At 50.0% G+C, this 24,693-nt stretch overlaps 1 protein-coding gene and 1 non-coding gene across 7 annotated transcripts in view; one reads left to right on the top strand and one right to left on the bottom strand.

Annotated features, from left to right (window-relative positions):
* SLC43A2 (solute carrier family 43 member 2) overlaps positions 1 to 22,695 on the bottom strand; it is a 39,754-nt gene extending 17,059 nt beyond the window's left edge. For 3 of the 6 annotated variants that reach the window (XM_006184987.3, XM_032457482.1, XM_032457484.1), the window contains exons 1-4: positions 21,451 to 21,610; positions 13,230 to 13,437; positions 11,686 to 11,741; positions 10,800 to 10,876 (exon numbers count right to left, since the gene is read on the bottom strand). In XM_006184987.3, coding sequence (XP_006185049.2) covers positions 10,800 to 10,876; positions 11,686 to 11,741; positions 13,230 to 13,437; positions 21,451 to 21,610 — 501 coding nt within the window. Of the gene's footprint in view, positions 1 to 10,799; positions 10,877 to 11,685; positions 11,742 to 13,229; positions 13,438 to 21,450; positions 21,676 to 22,061; positions 22,200 to 22,565 lie in introns of those variants that run through there. The other 3 variants (XM_032457481.1, XM_032457480.1, XM_032457485.1) reach the window with 3 other exon arrangements.
* Positions 9,384 to 9,487, top strand: LOC116656943. Its single transcript, XR_004311946.1, has one exon. It is a non-coding gene; the product is annotated as a U6 spliceosomal RNA (small nuclear RNA).
* Positions 22,696 to 24,693: the final 1,998 nt, after the last annotated feature.

Genomic DNA, 24,693 nt, shown 5'->3' with positions numbered 1-24,693 from the left:
CCCAGTACCTCCACTAAAAAAAGAAATTTTAAAAAAGTTTTTTTTAATGAATAAGAAACATCATGACGTTTGTGCTTCAAAAGACACCATTGAGAAAGTGAAATGACAATGCACGGAAGAGAGAAAAGTTTTACAAATCATCTATCTGATAAGGGACTTGTATCTGGGATCTATAAAGAACTCTTACAACTCAATAATAAGAAGATAACCATTTTTGAAATGGGCAAAGGATCTGAAAAGACATTTCCCCAAAGAAGATAAACAAGTGGCCAAAAAGCATACAGAAAGATACTCAGTATCATTAATGATAGAGAAATGCAGATCAAAACCACGAGATACCACTCCATACCCCTGTTGGCTATCATTAAAAAAAAAATCAAGTAATTACAAATGTTGGTGATGACACAGAAGAATCAGAACCCTCTCCTTCATTACTGGTGGGAATGTAAAATGGTGCATAGCCACTCTGTAAAACAGTCTGGCAGTTCCTCAAATAGTTAAATACAGAGTTATCATCTGACCCAGAAATTTCACTCCTAGGTATATACCCAAGAGGAATGAAAACATGTCCACATAAAAACTTGCATATGAAGAAACAACCAAACAACCCAATCCAAAGATGGGCAAAAGACCTGAACAAGCAATTCTCTAAGGAAGACATACAAATGATCAATAAGCAGATGAAAAAATGCTCAATATCACTAATTATCAGAGAAATGCAAATCAAAACTACAATGAGGTATCACCTCACACCAGTCAGAATGCCCATCATTCAAAAATCCACAAATGACAAATGCTGGAGAGGCTGTGGAGAAAGGGGGACCCTCCTACACTGCTGGTGGGAATGCAGTTTGGTGCAGCCACTGTGGAAAACAGTATGGAGATTCCTCAAAAGACTAGGAATAGACTTACCATATGACCCAGGAATCCCACTCCTGGGCTTATATCCAGAAGGAACCCTACTTCAGGATGATACCTACACCCCAATGTTCATAGCAGCACTATTTACGATAGCCAAGACATGGAAACAGCCTAAATGTCCATCAACGGATGACTGGATAAAGAAGACGTGGTATATTTATACAATGGAATACTATTCAGCCATAAAAACCGACAACATAACACCATTTGCAGCAACATGGATGCTCCTGGAGAATGTCATTCTAAGGGAAGTAAGCCAGAAAGAGAAAGAAAAATACCATATGAGATCGCTCATATGTGGAATCTAAAAAACAAAAACAAAAAAACAAAGCATAAATACAAAACAGAAATAGACTCGTAGACACAAAATATAAACTTGTGGTTGCCAAGGGGGCAGAAGGTGAGAAGGGATAGACGGGATTTCAAAATTGTAGAATAGATAAACAAGATTCTACTGTATAGCACAGGGAAATATAAAAAAACATCAGTCAGAGACTTGAGATGTTTTGGGATCCTAGGATTGAAAATAAAAATGAGTAAGTCTACAGTGTATGGCCAACAAAGCCATCTTATGGTAGGAGGCCAGGGTGGCTCTCGAGGCTCCCCAAAGAATTCTCAGCATACAAAGAGCTCTTCTGCCAGCCTTCACGCAGAGTGGACCCTCTGTCCACTTAGACTTCTCAGAGAGGGTAAGAGGGAGGGAAAAAGCGTATGGAAGCTCCCCTAGCAGGAGACAGAGGAAACGTGATGTGCTCATGTGTGCCCAGGCACACTCAGGTGAGCACTAAAGGTGCCCAGTCTTACTCTTTGTACACCTGCCTCCCAGGTATGCTGTGGTTCAGAGGACATGCCTCGGTTCCTGAGCTCACATATTTGGGCCATGCCATGCTGGCTACCCCAGTGAGGCAGCCTTGTTGGGGAGGCATTTCTGGGGCCCTACCTGCTCCAGGGAGAATCCAAAGATTAGTTCTGCTTGTATGGAAACTGTTCCAGCCTGAGATGCCACTCCAGCCAGGGCACGTAAAGGAGGAAAGGAGTCAACGAGGGCTTCGAACCCAACCACAAGAGTAGACGGAGGACAAGAGCCTGATGTAGAAAAGGCCACTTGGTGCACAGTCAAGCCAGGAAACACTTCTGTTGCTGCGGTCACCTTTGGGTACAAAGAGTGTCCCCAACTATTCCACAGGGTGAAGGGATACTTCTGAAAAGCAGACAGCTTGCTAGCTAGCCCTTTTCCTTCTACCCTAACCCAGGCTAGAGGCCAACAGAATAGGGGTTTGGGGCCAGCTTGCAACTCTGACCTAACCTTCTGGAGTATTCCCCCCAGAACTGGATCCAGGACAGGGAAGAACGGGAAGCTGAGAGAGGAGACTGAGTTTACACTCCCCTCTGGATGAGACCCCTGCCCTCATTCCTGGTCCAGGGCAGCCGCCCTCCAGCTGCCATCCTTGCTTCCCTGCCTCTCCCTGCCTGGAACATTCTTTGTAACACACTGAAAATTCTCTTCCCTAACATGTTATTTTGGTCAGCAGGGCCATTTCTAGGCAGTACAGAGCCTCAGGGCAAACCACATTACACAGCCTTCTCATCAATATTTACAACTCATATTTTAAATTATGATTATCTTTCCTGATTAGAAAAGCAATGCAAGTCCACTGTAAAATATCTGGAACAAAGTACACATAAAGGATGAAATAAAAATTCCCTTGACACAGCCATATTATCATTTTTATGTATTTCCCTTCGATCTTTTTCCTATAAATACCTATAATTTTTAACCAAACTGGGATCATATGCTATATATTATTTGATGAACTTTTTCTTTTTTACTTGATATATTATAAATATTTTCTAATTTAGTATTTATCTTCAACATAATTTGCAGTAACTGTCTGGTATTTTCTTATCTGAATGGTCTATAATTTATGAAACTATTTCTCTGATGCTGGACCTTAGATCCTTTTTAATTTTTATCATAAATAACATTTTTTGACGGGGGGAGGTAATTAGGCTTATTTATTTACTTTTAATGAAGATGCTGGAGACTAAACCCAGGACCTTGTGCTTGCTAAGAACATACACTACCACTGAGCTATACCCTCCCCCCTCAAATAACATTTTAATGAACATTCTTAAAGATAAATTGATATGCAAATAACTATCATTTCCTTAAGGTAAATTCCCAAAAGTAGAATCACCTGGCAAAGGGAATACACATTTTTAAGTGTTTGTGATACTCTGTGCCAAACTGTCTTCCAGAAAACTTAGACCAACTGATACTCCTACCAGCAGCATAGTAGAGCATCTCTTCCATGGTAGCCACTCCACTATTGTGTGTTGTCATTATTTTTAGTATTTGCCACTTTCACCAATACCCCTGTTGTTTTAAATCCATTTCTTTGTGTATATGGAAGAAATGTATCAATGACTGGTATTTGCTTCACAATAATCTGGATGGTGGATGGAGACAGAAATGAAGCAAGACTGATCATGAGCTGACAGCTGTTGAAGTTGTAAGATGGGTACATGCGGTTCATTGTACTATTCTCTCTAATACCATGTATATTTAAATTTTTCCATGATTAAAAAAAAGAAATGGAAAAAAACTCTTATTGATTACTAATGACTTTGAACTTTCTTCCTACAATTTAAAAAATCTGTCATGCATATACCTCATTTGTCCCTTTTTTTTGAGGATGTTAATATATTCATATTGCTTTGGTATAGGCTCTTTATATATTACAGACCATCACAGTTTGTCCATATACTGTAGGTATGTTTTCCTAGTTTGTTCTTTAACTTCTTAGTTCATGGTAGGGTTTTTTTTTGTTTTCAATATGAGAGTTTAAATAGATAGTCAAAGTGTGTTTCAGCTTTTATGGACTACCTAGCATTTGTGTCAGATGAAATCTCTCAAAACAACATCAAGGATGACCATGACCATTGAAGCCCAAAGCATAAACATCCTGGCTGTAGTCAATGTATAGTCACAAAACAGCAAGCACAGGAGAAGAGAAGGTTTAATTAATGCCTGTGGGCATTGATTATTTTTCTAATATTAATACTAACTGCTTTTTATCCTTTAAGCCACTTCCTTCCCTTCCTCCCAAAGCTGTCATGCCTGCAGGAGGAAATTTCCCCCATTGCTGTGCCCAGGAGTGGCTTTATCAGGGAATTTTTTCCTATAAAATAATATTTCCTATTAAGTAATAATATATAATAATGTAGCATAGTTAATATGTTAAAATAATATAATAGCATTATTATTATAACAGCAGCTATTATTATCCAAAAAACCCTCAAAACATCTTTACCAGGTAAGTGTCACTTATGACCCTCACTTAATGGTACAAAACTTTAGGATTAGAAAAGTCAAGGAACTCTCCCAAGCTGGTAAGGGCCAAATCTGAGATTCAAAGCAGGTCAAGCCTATGTGCACAGCCACTGGGCTACTCTGCCTCTTGGAAAACTCACGTAGCCTCTGAAGGGTATACCCTCACCTCTCATACCTCTATGTGTTCCTTATTAAGCGTTCTGTCTGCTCTCCCTGCTAGAGATTTCTTACATCCTTTCTAATGCTCCTTTTAGGCGTATCTGCCCCCTTCCCGCCCCTTGACCTTCTTGGCCTACCTCCACATGGTCCAGGGCCATACTGTCAAGTAGATTCCCATTTGGCTGTGGACTCTACTGTTTCATCTTCATGCCTGAGTCTCCTTCACACTCCCATCCCCACCTCCTGCCCTTCCTTCCTCTCTCCTTCGGCCTCCACCCGACCTCAGCTGCATATAATGGCCACTCAGAAGCCCTGGTGATGGAGTGAGTGACAGCTGAGTACTAAGCAGAGTGCCCCAGTGCTGGCTCAAGGGCCGGGTGGAGGGGGAAGAACCAGGTCTGCTGCCAAGTAGGAAGCTGTAGCTGAGTTGCAATGACAGATGCGGGGAAAACACTCAGCAGAGGCGGCTTCCTGACTCGGGGTTCATAACTGCACTTGCAGGTGGTGGAGTGCAGCCCACCCCACCCTCAGCCCGCCCCTGGTGCTGGGCGCTTCCCACCACCACCTCTGCTGCGTCGGGGAGGACTGGGGCTTGAGTGGGTTCAGCCAGGCAGAACCGCTCTCCATGCCGGCCTTGCTCACACGGGGATGCCATCCCCGCGTGAGCCGGTGGTGACTCATTCTCTCAGCCCCTCGGCTGCAATGTAAACAGGCTCCGGCTGTGTGACCTTCCCAGAAGGGAAAACAGCAGCTGCAGACGGCCCCTCCCTGGAGTGCTGGCCACAGAGCGCAGCTACTGGACAAGAATCACCAGAAGCCTAGGCTCCAGGATGGTGAAGATGGGCTGTTCTCCTTGGAGGACCTTTGTTAAGATGTCTCTCTTCCCAGGGGCCCCCAAGACAGGCCTTGGGGTTGCTGGCAGGCAGGGACAGAAGGGCCACTGTGTAGCCACCTGGCACTGACTTTCCAAATCAGTGAGCTCCTGAGCCCACCAGCTGGGGGCACACCCTGGCGCTGGGGGAGATGCCATGTGCAGCCCTAGTTGGGGCTGGCATTCTGGCCCTCAGGCCCCTTCCAGAGGCGAGTCTTGTCCTCAGGTGGCTGGTGTACACACCCAGAGCTCTGTGCAACCTGCCTAGGCTAAGATCCAGGTACCAGTCTGGACAAGTGGACTTAGCAAAGCTGGGCTATTTTCTAAACCCCCACAACCAGGCAGCTCTAAGCATACACTGCCAGAAGAAGGTCCTTGTGGTCACCTTTCCGCTTCACTGCTGCAGGGGTGGGGAGGACAGACTCCACTCTCCCAGCCACCTCATTTGCTTTCCCAGCCAGGTCCAGCCCTGCCAGTGCCCCCACTCTATGCTCTGTCCACCCCTGAGCATGTCACGTGCTGGGGCCACTTCTCGAGACAGAACCCTCTGACGGGTGAATTTTTCCCAGGCCGGTGGGTGATCAGCTGACTGCTTTGGGTTCTCAAGGCACAGAACAGAAACCAAGAGGCAGAGCTGGCCCCAGGCACTGGGAGAGCCCTGCTCACCTGGCACCTGGGGCACCTGCAATGCTGTGGGGACCCTATCCTGGCTGTAGAAATGGATTAGCTGAGTAGGAATGCTAAACTCCCACACACACGCCCTGGGGGGCATCTGCTTCCCTGCTGTACTCCAAATCCTTTCCCTCCCTTTCTCTTAGGTGTTTGAAAAGGGGTATTTATTTCATTCTCTTCAAACTCTGATCCCAACTCCCATGGGATCATTTCTTCCTCAGGTTCAAAGCAAGACTTCAATGAACCAAACAGGAAAAGCCCATAGAGAAATTTCTCATGAAGGAGCCTACTAACATTTTGTAATCACTTCTCTGGGAGGGTTTCAGCTCAGAACTCCCCGTACCACCCACACTGACAAGGGTCAGAGTAATGAAGTGGAAAAGACATGTTCACAGTGTTGGCGGCATCTGCTCCCATCTCTAAGCAACCCAGGTCCTGGATCATCGGGTGGCGGCCCAGAGATGCCACCTCGGCCGACGGCCGGTGTTTTCCTCCAGCCAATGAAGCGAGTTAAAGAGCTGTACAAATGCAAGGCACTGAGCAAACAGACCAGAGTGTGCTGTTGTCCAGATGTCCAGCGGGGAGGCTGAGGCTTGGCACCTCGGGGTCTGCCCTGCACCACCATTGACCTGGCACCATCCTCCTCCAAGGATGTTACCTTGCCTGGGCTCTCTGCTGCAGGGACCTGGGAAGCCCAGTTCTAGCCTCTGGGCGGCCCACCTGGCACAGGACCCACCCTCGCCCTCTGAGCCTCTGCTCGAGGGGACAGGATCACCCATGAGTACAGCCCTCTCGGGCTCTGCAGAGACATCTATCGGCCTGTGGGGCAAAGGCATTCTGCCGACTTGGAGCCCCCTCCCCACCAGTGGGGTAACTAACAGCTCACAGTCCCTGGTCATTTTTATTTATACCACAGTCCATGCAACACAAAACCCCTTGGGGCTCAGAAAGTCCCCAAATTAAGGTTTCCCTGGAAACACACTCCCCTCAGACTCCCAGGTTATCACAGAGAGAGTATCCATGGCCCCAAAGCTGTCGTAGGAGATTTGATTTAGGAAGCTCCTAAAGGCGACCCTGAAGACTCCTTTGTCCCCCAAATTAGGACATGGGTGGGAGACACAGACAGAAGGTGCCACTGTGATGCCGGCTTGGAGTCTCCCGGAGCCGATCCTGACAGTTCTGCTTTTTCAAGGCCTGGGCAGAACGAGATTCAGCTCTGCTCAGCAGAAGCCACGGCCAGCCCGAGAGCATTGCCCAAGAGCTTCAGCCCCACCCTCGCTGACCTGCTTCTCATTCTCCTTTTGGGGTCTGTTCTGGAAAGGAGTGGCCACCAGAGGCCTTATCTGAGGCCTCACAGGACAGAGGAATGCCTGAGGAGGTCCCTCAGGCCAGGGACAGTGGTGGAGAGGGAAAGAGATGATATAAAAAGTGCTCAGGGAGTTGGGCCATGTAACTAGAAGCGGGGTTGGGCAGGGAGTGGGGGTGGCGGCTGGGTGGCCGCCCTGCCTTCCGACAGGGAAGGGAGCAGCGTCCTGGTACCTCTGGACCAAAGGTGGTCCAGCTTTTTCTGTAAAGGGCTGGAGAGTAACTACTTTAGGTTTTGCAGGCCATGTGGTTTCTGTACAACTACCTCACTCTGCTGCCACTGGCCGACAGAAATGAGTGGGAGCGGCTATGTGCCAATAAAACTTTGTTTACAGAAAACTGCAGTGGTCTGGATGTGGCCTGGGGGCGACAGTTTGCTGACCTCTGCTCTAGACCCAGCAGTGGGGACCTGAAAGAACAAGCCTCCAGCCTCCCTTAAACAGATCCCTGCTAACCGAACGCTTTAGGTAATGACCAGATGGTCTTCTTGCCTGGTCCCTACCTGGCCTGTGCAGACTTTACCTCCCCATGGGAGAGCAAGGAGCTAACAGGAACACTCCTCCTGTGCTTCTGGCCTTCATACAGGCCTACCAGAGGCTGATGGAAGCAACGGACCTTCCCCTAGAAAAACGCACCTGCATGGCACACACACACACACAAGTTGCTTGCTTACGATCTCAAGAGCAAGGCCAGCCCCCCTGAAGCTTTTTCACAGACCACCTAAAGGCCTAAAAACCCTAGGGTAAGATCCCTTACTCACTCAGAAAGAGAACTGATTTTTTATATATGAAAGAGCTCTTATAAAACACTAAAATTGAAAAAAAGGAGAAATAACCCCGTAGAAAAATATACAAATGACACAAAGAAGCAATTCACAGAAGAAATACAAACGATCACAGAAAGAGGTGAAAAGATGCCCCATCTCACTAATAATTAAAGAAAAAAATTTAACATCACAGCATATTATTTTTTCCCAGATCAGAAGGGCTACTGTTTAAAAGATGAATGACAAGGTATTGAAAAGAGCGTGGAGAAAAATCTCTCAGACATGCTGCTAGGCTAGTATCCATGTATTAACATTTTGGGAAGACCATTTGACAGTCTATATTAAAATTTAAATCATGCTGATCCTGGGGCCCAGCAATCCCACTTCTAGGAATTTATTTTACAGAAATACACAAACAGGGATGTTCAATTTTGTAGCATCATAAATCAGAAAAATTGGAAACCAACCCAAAAGTCCATTAGCAGGAAACTGGTTAGATAAATGATGGCACGTCTGCACTACAGAGTAACATGGAACTGTTTAATAATGAGGCCGACCTCCAGTGTTTAAACAATAAGGTAGGTTTCTAAAGACTGGCAGGCAAAGACATAGAAGATACACTGTTAAGTGAAAAAGGCACGTTGTAACAGCATTCCTTTTAAAAAGAATAACATTAGTATGTGCAGATTTTTAAAAAATACTGAAGAATTATATTCTAAACTGATGAAGGTTGGTTTACAGAATTTTACAGTCCATATTTTACACTAAATAGTGACTTCTTAAAATAAAAACTTCTTGTTTTGTAATCAGAAGAACAAAAGAAAAAGAATCTTTATGGGCCTACAAGCCTCCCCTAAAGGTTTCTTGGACAACAACTCTGAACTCCTTTTAAAGACTTTCTTAAAGGAGATTCATGGGGTGATGATTTTTAGCTATTTGTCTTAGCCTTTATTACAATAAAGCATCTTTCTGTATTTCAGAGCATAAACTCCTCTTTCTTTTATCCCAAAATTCAGAACTGCCATGACATAGGCATAGTGTGGCTCAAATAATGGGGGTGATGCCAGATTTTTGTTTTTCATTTTGATGAAAGAGTTGGTCGTGTTCACAGTGTCAAAGAACAAACAGGACCATGGCTCCTGCTTTACAATTTATACAACTTAGTGGAATCTGTGTATATTTAACAGTTCTAACATGTTTCTTAGTTTCAACATTTGCTTTCCCCTGGGAATTTAAGAGGGAGGGAGATATAGTCATTTTTTAAAAATCTGCCTGGTTAAAAAAATAAAAATTTAGTGCTCACTTAGGCAGCACATATACTAGAATAGAAACGATGCAGAGATTAGCATGGCCCCTGTGTAAAGATGACACGCAAATTAGTGAAGCGTTCCATATTTTTAAAAAAATAAATAAAAATAAATAAATAATTTTTTTAATGCACAAAAGAATACAAAGTAAATCTCCTTCACACCCACTACCAGGGGCAAGGCAACCAGAGCTACCAGATACATGTGTGTCCCCCACTCCCCGGGCACATAGCATAGGTGGTCACATGCTAAGCCTTTCTCACCTAACACAGACTCCACTAAGTGTTCCAACTCCACCATCCTAGACCCAGGCAGTCAGTCCTTCCCACCAGGACAGTTAACAAGGCAAAGCACAAGGAAGGGGAACAGAAGAGACTCTGGGTCAGGCCTGGCCTCTGGCTCACAGCCTGCAGGCAAGGGGTCACAGACATGTCAGTACCTCTTCAAGCTCCTTACAAGAAGACCAGCAAGTCCCCAGGGCTCCCTCAGAGCCAAGTGAGGGCCCCTCGACAGCAATGACTCCTGACTCATTAGCAGAAAGAAATCAGAAACCAGGGCGCACTGCAAATAGTGACGGTAGGTATTGTATCATAAAAACTTTCTCAAAGGGAAATTGAGGCAGACTAGACTTTCCTGTTGGACAGAGAAATCTCTCCGAAAGCCTAGCATTCTCACTTCTTTCCCAATGGACGCCTGCCTGACCAGGTGAGCCTGCATACAGCTCTCTTCTGCCTTCTGGGCAAGACTTTTTGGCTTTCAATTGACTTTCTGTCAACCCCGACCTTCCTGCAGCCTCACCCACTTCAATGAGAAGCACACCTTGGGGCGTTCTGGTGCTCCCATAAGAAGGGGCTCAGCATCCCGAGAAAGCATCTCCCCCACAAGAAGGGCTGTCATGCCCTGGCATTTAGAAAACCAAGAAGAGAGGCAGTCTACGTGTTCCCCGGAGTTTTTCATTCAGGTCTAGACAAAGCAATAGTTAGAGGCAGGGTAATTCCAAGGGAAGTTTGTATTTAGAATGCACTGGTAGCCAGAGATATCATAGAAAATATGAAAAAAGGAAGTGGGTAGCAGTTTTTTTTTCTCGCTGGTCCTGTCTTCTCTGGGCACGTGGCTAGTGAGCTAACTTCCTTGGCACCTAAATCAAAGTCAACAGGCAGGGGATGGGTCGCTCTGAGAGCCACACTCTGCTGCCTTCAAGTCTGCCTGCAGGACCTCCCCAGCCTAGGAGGCTGTGACTGGCTTTGCTGCCACAACTTCACCACCAGCAACCCTCTATTGCTTGGGATGCCCAGGCAGATGCAGGCAAATGGAAGGCAAGGAAATCAAAGCCAATAAAACCTGCCTTAAATTCACAAGAAGATGACTGAGGTAGAGACCTTCTTCAAAAAAATCAATACTTACTGTTAATGAGGTGAACGTCATGCACATCCCACCAAAGCCGTTCAGAGCCAGGGCGATGAAGATGAGCACAGAGAGGGCTGGAAGGAAGCAGAAAGCTTGTAAGTGGGGGACCATGGCTGAGCTTCAGGGAGGCCAGGGCCTGACCCAATGCCTGGCAAGGAGCCGGCCCCGAACAAATGCCAGCTGAGTGACTGACAAGCCATCAGGTGTTTGTGTCGGACACCTGGGGAGCTGGACCAGTCTCTTTCTCATCCTCCTCTTGCCTATTTTACAGAGCTTGGGCACTTGCAAAACGTGCATCCCCGTACTCCTTTCTCCACTAACCTTAGCAGCAAAGGAGAGGCTTGAAGAAGCTGCTTCACTGAGACCAAAAATATAGGTGCCCCGAAATCAGGAGATGAGCCCAGCTAAGATTTTGGTGAAACTCAAGTCCTGTTTTGGTGTTTGTTCTAAAAGTCCCTGAAGCAACGGCTCCACCTGAACATGAACAGGGTTAGGGACCAGGTGGCTTCTAAGCCATCTTTAAAGTGCTGGCCTGGGCTGCCTTGAGGGGGCTCAGCTCACAACCCCTGCACACACCCTTGCAGCTGGCCTGGTTCTCAGGTTGGCATCAGTGAAGCCATAGGAGACTGACCTGGCGGGTGATGAGATGGGAGTTTCATACCCTCTAGGAGCTTCTCTCAGACGTCTGTCTGGGCAATTATTCTCTTAGCCAGTAGCCACCCATCTGAGATAAGTCTCTGGATAAAGGCCTAACAGGCGTCCCTCTCACTTGAGCAGTGAGCACAAGGCCTGGCCCTGCTTCCTAGAGCAGGTGGGCCTGTGAGTAACTCTGGGCCCTCTCTCCCTGGTCCCTGACCAAAGGACAGAGGAAAAGCATACTCACAGTTTGGGTTACTGGCTCCATATGCAATCAGCAAGCAGGAGACAGCAAAGCAGGCACTAAAAAGAAACAGAAATAGTACACTGTTTATTATTATTGGTAACATCGTTCATTTCGGGTTATTTGCTATGCATCAGATGCTTTCAAAAAATTTACGTATATTATTTCATTTAATTTAACAATTCTAAGGAGTATAATTGACTCCCACTTTACTGCTGAGAAAAACAAAACTAAAACAAATAAAAAACTAAACTCTCCAAGGCCTCCTAGCTAGCAGGTGGCTGAGCTGGAATTCCAGCCCCAAAGCCAGATCTGGTAAACACCCCATTGCACTGCCCCATTCCCCAGACTAGAGAGAACCAAGCTGTGAAGCGAGAGAAGGTACAATCCATGCCCCAGGCTCCTGTGCCCGCTCAGCCAGGGGATGGACACAACCCCTCCAGGCAAGAGGAGATGAGTGGCAACTTCTGAATCCCCTCTACTTGGCTCTAACCTGAGGACCAAGTCCTCTTAAGCTCCAAAGAATGAATGACACTGATACTCCACCCATTCTCTTCATGGCCACATGTCTCGCTCACTGCAAACCACTGCCCTGCACAATGCTCACTCCTGACGGGACTGGCTGGGGGAGGATCCTGGCCTGAAAGGGCCAGCTGCTCGGTGAACTGACCTTGAGTCTGGAAGACTGCGGCTTTATAAACCAGAAACACATCCCAGGAGGTACATAAGATGACCCACTAGGGTGCCAGGGGTAGGGAAATACTATTTTATAATTCTAGAAATTTTATAATTTTTTATTGTCTGATTTTAAAGCTCAGCTACTTTAATTTATATTTTTTGTATACATATCATAAAGTACATAAAACACTACATAAGATGATGGATGCTCACTAAACTTACTGTGGTCATCATTTCGTGACATATGTAAGATCATTATATTGTTCACCTTAGTCTTATACAGCACTGTATATCAATTATATCTCAATAAAACTGGAAAGGGGAGGAGGGTGTAGCTCAAGTGGTAGAGCTCATACTTAGCATACACAAGGTCCTGGGTTCGATCCCCAGTACCTCCTCTAAAAATTAATAAGTAAACCTAAATACCTCCTCTCCCAAAATAAATAAATAAATAAATAATTTTTAAAAAACTGGAAGGAAAAATAAAGCACATAAAACATTAAGAGTGACATGTGTGCATATTATTGATAATTCCCTGTGCTTATATTAGAGGTATGTATTCAAAATCTTTTTTTTCCTATGGAGATGTAAGGTCAGAAAGACTGGAAACCAGTATTCTTAATGACTAGCAATTCCAGGCCCTCCCACGCAGGCCTGAGCCCTGTGCCTTTTTTATGCAGATTAGAACAATGCAAGGATCACAGTAGCTATTGATTTGGTGGCAGATAGGGTAGGAACCCCACTCTGGGCAGGCAGGTAGGGAGCTCCACAGAGCACCTGATAGCAGGTGCCAGGATTCCCAACCCTAGGGATCTTAGCTGCGGGGTAGGGGGTGGTTCCCACCTGCCAGCCCCCAACCCCACACTGACCTGCCCAGCAGCCTGAGCTTCCTTGGGCCATACTTGTCCATGACGATGCCCAGAGGCAGGGTGATGGCGCTGAGCAGGAAGGAACCCACGGTGAAGGCCAAGTTTAGCATCTCATCCTGGGCCTTGCAGCTGAGCCAGCCATTCATCCGGCTCACCTCCTCGTGCTCTGGCTCCGCTGTGCCCCCAGCTGTGCCGTTGGTGACATTCTCTGTGTGTAGAGGGAGGGAAACCTGATCACACAGTCGTGGCCAGGATTCCCGAAGATCAGAGGGGCAGGTGCCCATTCAGAGTCACCCTACTGGGAATGCCAGGGGCTGGCTCTGGGCTCCTTGAGGACTCAGGCTACTCCCCAGCAGGCTGGGACGTCCACCTGGCCCAAGGCCCCTGCAGCAACAGATAATGCAGAGGTTCTTCCCTTTTGCGGGGGTCACAGATGCTTAGGAGAATCCAGTAAAGAAAGCTCCACGCCTGCTCCTAAGGAAATGCACACAAAGTCTTACCCACAGTTTCAGAGGCTTCACGTGTCTCTTAAAGCACTCATGAGCCCCAGGTTAAAAGTCCCATTTCAGAGTAACCTACACCTAGAAAAGCAGGTCTCGGGACCCAGCATGGTCTGTGGCCCCAGGCTGGCTAGAAGCTTCTCGGCAGCTCTGCCCACAGACTGCAGCCAGGGTACAGGAGGCCCCACACCACCCGGAAAGGACAAGCAGCAGTCGGTCTCACTGCGCTGCCCCGGTTCTCCTCGGTCAACCAAGGGGAAGAGTGAGGGGCTCCCCTGACCACCGGGGACGGCAGGTCTCTCCAGCACACAGTCCCTGAGCCACCTCTTCATCGTGTTCTCACAGCATCAAACACCACATACATTGTGTCATGGAACCCTTGGGCAAGGTTTGTGGGTTGTTTTTTTTAAACAAGTTTTTGTTTTTGTTTCTTATTTGGAGGAGGAGGTAATTCATTTATTTATGTATTTATTTATTTTAATGGAGGTACCAGGTATCGAATCCCAGGCCTCATGCACACTAAGCACTGCACTCTATCACAGAGCTGCACCCTACCCCCTTTAAAAAAAAAAGAAAACAGGCAGTCCCAAGTAATTTGCTTTCACTTGTTGAAGTGCACCTTTCTTCTTTTTCTCACTGGTGTCACTGTCACTGTCCCCTGTGGCCACGCCTGTGTGGTAATCCCAGCCCTTAATGGCCCCCTCCAAAGTCCATCCGGCACCAGGACAATGAACAGGGAAGAAAAAGTGCTGCGGCAGCGGAGGGTGAGAGGCTGGAGGACAGACAGACCGCCACGCAGCTGAGGACCTCTATCCTCTCTGGGACTGCTAGTTAAGAGATGCTGACTAATCCTGCAGAGAGAGGAGCAGCCTCTGATTAGACGCGAGGTCATACCGGGAGACTCAAGGAAATGCCTCTCTTCAGATAACTGCAGGCCTCCCAACTGCAGCCCTCTGGCACCAGGGCTGTAAAGCTGAGGTCTGCAAGGCTTGCTCAGGCCTCTTTCAAGGGTGACCCAAGGTCACAGAAAAAGATGCACTTTGGGTGAATCACACTATATGCCAACCTCTGACCAGCAGGCCCTCCCAGGGGCAAACTGAAGATGGAGTGCTGGGACCTGGCCTCTGGGTTCCAATTTTGGTTCCTCTACTTCCTATTTGTATAACTTTGGAGAAATGACTTCATCTTGCTCTACCTCAGTTTCTTTATCTGTAAAATGGGCACAATCTAACAAGGGTATCTACCTCCCAAGAGTTTTGGGGAAGGTAAATGAGAAAATCCAGGTAACATTCTAGAGCTCACACAGGCACAGCAAGTGCTTGATAAACAATAGTTAAAAGTTATTACAATGGTAATACTATAACTACTGTTAACTACTACTACTACCGTCATTGGAGGCTCAGAATGGGGGCAATGGTGCAACTGGCTGGCAGTGAGCAGGGCGGGGTAACTAGGGGCAGAGTTCCACAGCTGACATTTCATCCATAGTATGAATCTGTGTCTAGTCTCCCACTGGGCTGGGGGCCCTGAAGGACAGGGACTGTGTTCTCATCACCTGTGTCCCCAGCACCTCCCCTAGGTCTTGTTACGCAGCAGTTGTTTACTGAATGAATGAAAACAGTGACATCGGTCATATTAGCCAAAAGGATCAAGAGAGAAGAAACTGAACAGGACACACAGAACCCACGTGAAGACAGAGAGGCTTTAAGGAGGTTATAGCCATCATGTTGCCCCACTGAAGCCACAGAAACAAAACCTGACAAGTCAGGCTGCCATCCCTCCATCCCCGCCACTTTCTCTCAGCTTTCTAAAAGCTGCCCCACCACGCTGGCAGCCAAAACACATGACAAACAAGGTCATCTGAACCCACAGGATCCAGCTCAGAACCATCACACACACTGCCTTGGCCGGTGGACCTGAACTGCTCATCTATGGTGGGGCAGCTTCACAGGTCGGCACTGGTGTCAGGTGTCAGCTCTGCCAGCAGCAACAGGAAGTGGACATGAAGCAGGAGGACAGGGTCCCTGCAAAGAATAGCCACCTCCAGGTTGGTATGCAGATGTGAGCAGACCAGCACAGCTGGGACAGAGCGGACGGGTGGAGAGGGCACCCCAGGGTCCAGGATCGCTGGCTTATGAGACCCAACTGTGGCCATGCAGGGTCTGGAGCCAGAGGACACAAAATTGCTCAGGGCTTGGAGTGCTGCTGGGTCTGCTGCTACAAGCAGGGAGCCATGGCTGGACGGGGAGCAGATGTAGAGAGGCAGCACTGTCTCTGAGTAGAGGCTCTGCTCCCAGTTTCCCCAGAGAGGAACCACAGCTGGGCCCCTAAGCCCATGACTCTACTCCCGGAAAGGGAGAAGATAAAATCCCAAAGCAACATACCCAAGGCAGCCTCCCTAATTTGCATTAAGTGGGGATGGGGACAGAAACATCTTGAATTGTTTAGACATCTGATCATCCCACAACTAGACAGGGGGACTCATGAGAAAAGAAGTCAGAGGGGAGGGAAGGGTATCTGTCCCTCCCATCTTTCATCCTAGAGCCACTATGACAGGGGCAGGGATCTGACACTTTGGGCCACCAGCCTCCTCTTAAATCCCTGCCAATGGGGCCACCTGGCCCTCTGCCCTCTGAGCTCCAGGCAGTGATGTCCAGCAACAGATGAGCTGGGGGTGGGGGGCCTGAGTGGCCTCTAGTCAGCCCAGGGAGCAACAGGAGAGTGCCCTTGCCCTAGAAGGAATTAAACCTTCTGTGAGCCCAGAAGCTTTGTTGGCAGTAAACAGCCCACACGAATCACAGATCTAGCTGATGCCTAAACACGGTCACACCCAGGCTGCTCCTGTCCCTCTGCTCCCACCTGGGCCACTGTGGGCCAGGAGAGGCACAAACTGATAAGCATCCAGGAAATGCCAAGCCCCCGGGTGCCCCTCTGCTCCCAGCCTGGAGCTCGGCCTTCACCCCAGCCCAGCCTTCTCGGTGCCTCACCTGCACCTGTTTATTACAGGAGCAGCCAGAGTGGCCCAGCCCAGCCCAGCCGGGGAAGGTGAACCCAGAGGACAGGCAAGGAATTGGGATGTCCACTGTGTGCAGAGATCAGGCGTAAGGCTGCTTAGGAGGACACCAGGACAGTGAGAACAATGCCTGCCCTATTCAGCCCCACTTACAGAACTTGTGCACAAAATCCTTACAGAGAAAGCAGGGGAGAAAAGAGTGTGCTGGGACTCCACTGAGGCTCCCCTGTCCTCCCTGGGTCACAGAGGGGCTCCCCCAACCCCAGGGAAACAAACCACAACAGCTGACCAGATGATGCTTGAGGGAGCAAGGGGCTGGAGGCCCCTCCAAATGCCCAAGTCGCACCCCCTACACCCAGAGTGCAGGTCCCTGGAACTCTGCTGATGGTCTCTGCCCCAGGATCTCCTGTCTCACTCAAATCCTTAGTCTATCCGGCAACAGGAAGCAGCATCTCAGTCTGGCAGGGGGTATGTAAGTGAGAGGTCACCCTCGGACACAGCAAACAAGAAGCAAGACACAGTCAGAGGGCCGCACTGAGTGGGCCAGGGCCTGGCCTCCTAGTCATGGTCTCAGTGTGCCAGTGGGTGCTGGCCGCTGTGTTCAGTGCTATTGGCTCCTGTGTCACTGAGCGCCCTCTCATTTCCACCCCGTACTCTGCATCAGGATACAGGGAGTGTCAGGCAGGTAAGGTCTTGCCCAAGGTCCCATAGATAGTTACATGGGGAAGCTGGACTTGAATCAAGGCTGTCAGACCTCAAAGCTCCTGCTTTTAACCTTCAGGTTGTTATGATGCTGTGCCACATAGGTTAGAGGCATTTTAGACAGAAAATGCCCATAGGATAGACACAAGGCTGTCAGCATCAGGGGCAATGTCAGGTGGCCTTTAATGTCACCTAGTGAGAATGGGACTGACCCCAAGATGCCCCTGAAAGTCAGCCAAGCTAGACGGGACCTTAATGGGACACCAAGAAGCCAAGTGGGGCCAGCGGATGTGGAGGAGGAAAATTAGGTCATGAGACGGAGGAAGGGTTGATGGGGAGGGCTGAAGGCCATAAGCTCCTCTATGACACATCCCAAGGCTGAGGGCCCAGACTGTAGACCTCCTTCCCCGACTACAGACTTACCAAAGAAGAAATTCAAACGAAACTGGGGGGGGGGGGGGGGAGGGAAAACAGTCCTATTCAAAGAAACAAAAGTGAAAGGATGAGTTTTCAAAGGCTGTCACCAGTGGCCTTTGTGTGTGGGAGGAGATCACAAAAAGGGGAGGGCCTTGAAGTGTCAGGGACCGTCCCCTGCCCACACCTGCAGCCTCAGCCCAGCCTGGTGGGGACCAGGCCTGGTCTTGTTCTGTTGGGGTCCGGGGGCCACTTTCTGCTTTTTTTCAGTAAGGGGTACAGCTCCTCCACCACCTCAAGTGGAGTAACTGTGGGGATCAAGACTACAGACTGAGGTTGGCCTTGGTGTCCACGGCTGGGCTGCACTGTGACTTCCTCGGACAGAGACCACATCTCCCACCTTCACAGTCCCCACCCCACCCAGTGCCTGGAATGTGGCAAGCCCTCAACAATTCATTAAGAGGCTAATAGGTGAATTTGGCCATCTCCTCTACCGCCATTGCTTCTTCCAGCCTTAAGGATAAAATCCATTCTCCCCAGGGCCTCTTGCAGGCTCTAGCCCCTTCCCACCACTCCAGTCATCTCCTGCCCGCCTGTCCTTTCTCTCTTCTCCTCCAACACGCAGTCTGCCCCCTCCTCTCCTGGTTCACCCCTTCTGGCCCTCCATGCTTCTGCCTAAACATCAGAGAGCCCCCACCCAAGCTGAACCAGATCCCCACTGTGGCTCCCGCCTCAGGCACCCTGCTCTCCATTGTGGTCTGACCACCGCTTAGAATTATATAGGTCTGTGTGTGATGACTCTTTGATGCTGGCAGATTGCAGACTCCCTGAGGGCCCAGACTGCTCTGCCTGCAGCACAGTACCTCAGAAAATGTTTACTGCATGTGTAGGTCAGATGAAAGAGGAGATTAAACATCCACAGGTAGCACCAGCCCCCTGAGCTGACCCTGTCACAGTGGGCCACCAGTGGACAGAGAAAACGAAGAAAGAGGTCGGGCCTGGGTGGTGACAGCAGCCATCCAGGGGCCAAAGGACACAATACTGGGAAAGCCTGGGCTGGGGGCCCTGTCCACACCAAGGGGACTGGGGAGGAAAGCCGAATGCCCAGCCCCAGGTCCCCGGCCCCAGCCTCTGTCATCAATCCTGACTACCCGATGAACCAGGCTCTTTCCTTCCCCCACCTCAGCAAGCTGGAACCCAACACTGTGTCTATGGCCGGATTCTGGCTGGAGTCCCGAGAAAGAGTTCTGAGAACCTTTCAACAGGTTCAGGCATATTTTCTTTCGAGAACAAACCAAAGCATCAGTCTTAAAAACAACAAAAAGCTGACACATTTGCATCTCAAGCAACTGTAGACTGGTCAGCTTTTCACAAGCCTAATTCAATAAACATAATAAATGGCCTAACTGTTTCTCTGCAATTCAGCTGTCCACCAAGTATGAAAATATCAGGCTTAAGCAGAAATCTTGACCCTAAATCCTCCAGGCACTCCCAGCCAGGCAAGGCATGGGGATTCCTGGCCCTAACAAGCAACAGGTTACTCAGACTCCAAGAAACACAGAGCAGGGAGGCCAGAGAGATAAGCTGTGTGGAATCAGCAAGCCTGTCCGCCGAGGATGCTGGGTCAGCGGGTTTGCCAGATAGTCAGAAAAACCAAAATCAGAGGCCGGAACAAAGGCACGGGATAAGAAGTTGATGTTCAACCCACAATCCTGACCCTTCACCTTCACTTTGGTTTACAGGAGGGACCCAGTAAGGCTTGCAAGGGCTTAAACACCAACTCAGCGCTGCGTCGGCACAATCACTGGGACTCCTCCCACTTCCATGAAGGAAGAAGCCTAGGTTGGGGCAGGAATGAAGTTAACAGCCCCAGTGCTGCCAAGACCATAAAATAAATTAAATCAGTGGACAATGTGGTAGGGGAAAAAACCCTAGACTCTGATCTTCTGACACCACAGTGGGTCCAAAAAAAAAAATTGACCACAGTAGTCCTCCAGTCTGGATGAGATGCTAAAAGCTTCATCCGGGGATGATGATGCTTCTTTTTGTTTTTAATCCCTCTGTGCAGCCTGAAAGAAGGCCTCCAACAGAGGCAAGCAGGAAGGGTCATGATCTACAAAGGAGAAGAGAGGGAGGGAGAGGAGGCACCAAACACTCCAACCTGTTCCTTCTAGAGGGTCATTAATCACCTAACATCTCTTGGGCAAAGCAAAAAGCTTGTTCAAGGAACAAGGTCTGAGTGACTCTCCAATCTCCCAAGATTTCTTGCTGATGTGGGGAAAGATCTGCCAAGAACCCTCAGGCTATTAGGAAATATTTCTGAGTGGCTAAAGGCTAAAGGTTATAAATGATATACTCTCTGCCCTCTCCCAGGCGCCTCAGCATCCCCTCCCTTTCTCCTGTCCTTAATCTCTCCCAGGAAAGCTTCCCTAGAGACTGGAAAGCTCAGGAATCTCCTGGCAAGATCAGATTAGGGAACAGGGAGTATTCTACACTGGGTTACAGGAAGCATGAGCTGATCTAAAGCTTCCTCTTCACCTAAAGTTAGAACTCGAGAATAAAAAGGCATGTCGGTGGTGTAATTCATGGGCTCAGACTTGGGCTATTTCCATTCAAGGGGACTCAGGCAGGGGCTGGTGGACAAAGGTACTGGAGAGAGGCATTACTGAATTCAACCATTGGGTAGCCACTGTTGGGGACAGCGAGAGGGCAGAGGGAAACATTTCCTATCAAGGCTGCCTAGGAAGAGGGGTAGAAGGTTTAGAGGGTGGGAGCCACTTGGGTCCCACTGTTAGGCCGAACCCACTGACCTTCAGCAATCAGGATGCTCAAACAAGGTCAGCAGGTGTGAAGGCAGGGATGGGGGTTAGATTTCTTGTAGACAAGTATCCTCAGCCTTCATTCAGCAATACCAGTGTGTGGCAAAGAAAGAGAACAGACCTAGTGTCATTTCCATAAATATGCCTCTCGCCCGTCTTCCCCTCCCCACCAAGGGGGTAGAAGGCCACAGAGATGTTCTCACAGCTTGTGGGAGGAAATGTCCTTTGGAAAAATCACAAAGCAGCAAAAATAGACAAGAAATTGTATCCGACAAGCCCTTAAGAGACTCCATACCCGCCTGACTGAAAAACATCTAGATTCTAGATGAACCTTGGGGTGGAGGCCAAGCCACTTCCTCTCTCTTGCTGCACTACAGCCACTGAGTCAGGAGTTCCTCTTTCTTACAGTCAGGGAGTAACATGTTTACTGCAAGGCAAGTGATGTGCCAGGCACTGGGAGGAGAGGAGTGCAGTCATGTTCCCAGGTGGTGGAAAGAACACCCTGCACTTGGAGGTTCTGGATCTGTCACAGTCCCCAGCTGTGTGGTCTTAGGCAAGGCAGAAGATCTGTCTGAGCCTCGGTTTCTTACCCACAAAACAGAAACAATAATATGTATCCAGCAAAGCTGGATGAAGAGGATCAAATGAGCCTTTTGCTAACTGGGAATTGCTGCGCAGTGAGGTGGTCTCGCTGGCTAGGTCTACACCGCCATCCGGCTCTCTCACAAAGCCCCCACTCCAGGAACCACCCCGAGCCCAAGAGCCCGTCTCACCTGGCTCAGTACATAGATAGGAGTAAAAGCCCTCCGACTTGAGCATGATGAGCAGCGAGCCCCAGCCCAGGAGGACTGCCGAGAAGAGGAGGTTTTCCAACACGGCGGTGCAGGCCATCCACCAGCGGCGCCGATGGGCAGTGGCCAGGGTGGGCGCCATGGCGCGGCGCGGCGCGGCGCGGCGCGGCGGCCCTGCTCCGGCTCCGGCTCTGACTCTGCAGCCACCTGCGCACAGACCTCGGCGTCAGCGCACGGCCCTGCCCAGCTGGGGCGGCCAGCCCGAGCCGCTGCCGCAGAGCGCGGAGCTTGTCACCTCTCCGCGGCCCTGGAGACAAGTGCGCGCAGCGAAGGAAGCCCCAGCCCACCCCGGGCCCAGGGCCACCCTCTCCGCCGCTAGCTAGTCCGCCTGCCCTCAGCTTCAAAGAACTGCCCCGTCCAGGCAGGAAGACTTCTCCCTCTGCTCACTCGGAGAGAAACTGAGGCATGGAAACAAGAAGGGACTAACGCCTGCTCGGGGACGTGGAATTAGTCCTGGCTCTCAGCAGGACCAACTAGCTTGGGGGCTGTCAGGGGAGGCAGCTTGAGGTCCGGATACCTGGGCTGGAGCATACCTGAAGGTTGCCACTCCCTGGGGCCCTCTCCAGCGCCCGCCCGCCCGCACTGACGACCCTTCCCCAGACTGGGTTCCCTCAACCACAAGATCAGCTCACGGAGCTCCGGAACGGCCCGCCCACGGCCCGCTCATTGGCCTGATGGTACAGGAACTGCCGCGCCATTGGCCGCTCTCTAGGTCGCTAGGCGCTGCGGCCACGCGAACCCCGCATGGGAGAGGCGAAGCCGGTTCAAACCGGCGGCGCGAGCCACCCGCGCGACCCCCCCATCCCGGGTCGTTTCCTCGGCAATTAGCTCGTTTCCATGGAATTGGACCCCTTCCCCCTCCAATCCTCTAGCTCCCTTCTCCATTCGTCTTTTCTTCCTTGGCAGGTCCTCATTCATTCAGTCTTTCTCCTCTTATATTCACACATCTTTCTACGCCCTCACTCGTGCGCCTTTTACCAGCTACCCCCACCCCCAGCCCACTTGCCCGGGGCCCAGGTGCCCAGGATCCAACTCACCCGGCTCCTACTGAGTGTGTATCGGGCCCGGCCGGCGCCTTTTCTGCCCCCCCTTTTATTCCAGTCCTTTTATTCCGACCCCCAAGATGAAACACTGCGGTACGCTGATTGGCTGAGTGGGGGCTAGAAACAGGCATTGACCAATCAGCAACCACCCGCCCGCCCCGCGGCGGGCAGAAGCCGGTTCCGGCCGGACTAGGAGACAAACAAGAGAGCTGGGGGGGTCAGGGACAGCGGCGCGCTGAGGGGTAGTCTGCTGCCTTAAACTGGAGTCACAGCCAGCCGGGCTGGGAACTGCAAGGGGCACAGCCTCATCCCCTTTTCCAGAGCCTCACCCCGAAGCCATTCCCCTGAATTGGGTCCCCGGCTCGGCGTTCCTGCGACTCCGGGGCTTCCCCAGCTGCACGCCGGTCCGTCTCGCGCATCAAGATCCGCTCCCGCACTCCGTTCTCCTCCGGCCCGCCACATAGTCCCCAGCTCCCCTTACTGCCCTGGGCACCACGCCCGACGCTCTGGCTCCGCGTGGGTCGTTCGGTTACCGCCGCTTCCATTGCCTCCTTCCCATGCAACGCTGCCATCCGTCTGCCTCGGGTTTTGTGTCCCGATTCCTCGCTTTCCTGCTCCCAGTGACCCTTATCCAGGCGCTGTCTGCACAGCCCGGATCCCCGGACCTCTGTCCAGGCGTGGTGTTCCTCTTCCCAGCTCTCCTGATTCACCGATCCCACTCCTGGGTGCATTCTTCCCGGTCCCTGGAAGGTGACCCTCGGGGATCCTCAGGTGGGAGTTTGGGGCTTGTCTGCCCCCTAGGACGTTTCCTCAGGTGCCCCATCCGTTCCTGCTGACCCATCCCCCCGTTCCTGCTCTCCTAAGTCCCCTTAGGGACCCCCACTTAGACCAGTCATCTTGGTGCTCCCTGCACTCCCTTACGCCCCGTCTCCTAACGTCTCCTTAAGGCAAGGGCACTGTGACACGGCGGGCAGCGCTAAGCTGCAAGCACAAGTTAGAACTCCGAAAGAGCGCGTCGGGTCGGGAGGGCTCTGGGCTCCTGATCTGATCAGTGAGGTGGACCTGCTCTGAGGAAGTGCCAGGGCAGGGGGATGTAGCCTGGGCTCTGGAGGTTCAGCTTCCCAACCGGGTCTCTTCCCTGGAAGGCACTAGCCCTACCTCAGAAGGCCTTAGGTCTCCCCAGATTGAGTTTGGTTTTTCTGGCACGCGGTGGGAGCTGGCTTATCGTCCAAGGGAGCCCCAGCAGCCTCTAGCTCCATGTCCCTGAGTCCGAGTGCGCCCCCTGCCGCCGTGAACCCGCCGCTGGCAACCTTGCTCAGACGACGTCCGGCGTTGTGGGCTGGGGGATCCTGGCTGATTACGTATCCTGTTACCCACTCTGAAGAATCTCACCCGCTCACTAGGTTGCAGCTGTCTCTTAACAAACTTCAGTTCTTCTCTCCCTCCCTCCTAGAGCCCTCCTGAGAGCTGTCCCCAGGCAGTTGTTCCAAACACCTTTCTAAACCGAAAATTTCTCCCTCCCCTCCAAAACTGTTCCTCCTATTCTTTTTAAGATAATAGCACCATTACGTACTGACGTTAGACACTGTGAACCAACATTTCAACAAATACTTGTTAGGCACCTGCTCTTATTTGCCCTCTCTTTCACCCCACCTCTACCCCACCAATACAATCTGGATCTCCTAAGTGTTTATCTAATTTGCACATGCTGCGTCCCTAGGACTGCACCTGCTGTTCATCCAGCCTCCGATCTCAGCCTCCAATCTCAGCCACTCAAATCCATCTCTCCACCGCACCCCTATCCCCTGAGTTCTGGGAAATGCAAATCTAACATTGGTAAATCTGACCTTTGCTAAAATCCTTCAGAAACTCTTTACCATTTGTCCTGCCCGATAAAGTTCAAGTTCTCCAACCTGACCCACACAGTCTCCCGACTCTGGTCTACTCCTAGATGCTCCAATCACATGGACTCGCTTGTAGTTCCTGCAGATGCTGTTCTCTCACCTCTGACCCTCAGACATAGTCCCTTCTTGAACAGCACCTTTTCCAGGAAGCCTCCCCCAACCACTCCCCGCAATATTCTACATTATCTTTGTCCACTGATTGCTTTATTTTATAATTA

Source organism: Camelus ferus, chromosome 16, assembly GCF_009834535.1.
Source record: "Camelus ferus isolate YT-003-E chromosome 16, BCGSAC_Cfer_1.0, whole genome shotgun sequence".
NCBI classification, from domain to species: Eukaryota; Metazoa; Chordata; class Mammalia; order Artiodactyla; family Camelidae; genus Camelus; species Camelus ferus.
The sequence above is the reverse complement of the archived record's forward strand: the minus strand, read 5'-3'. Positions and strand labels throughout refer to the sequence as shown.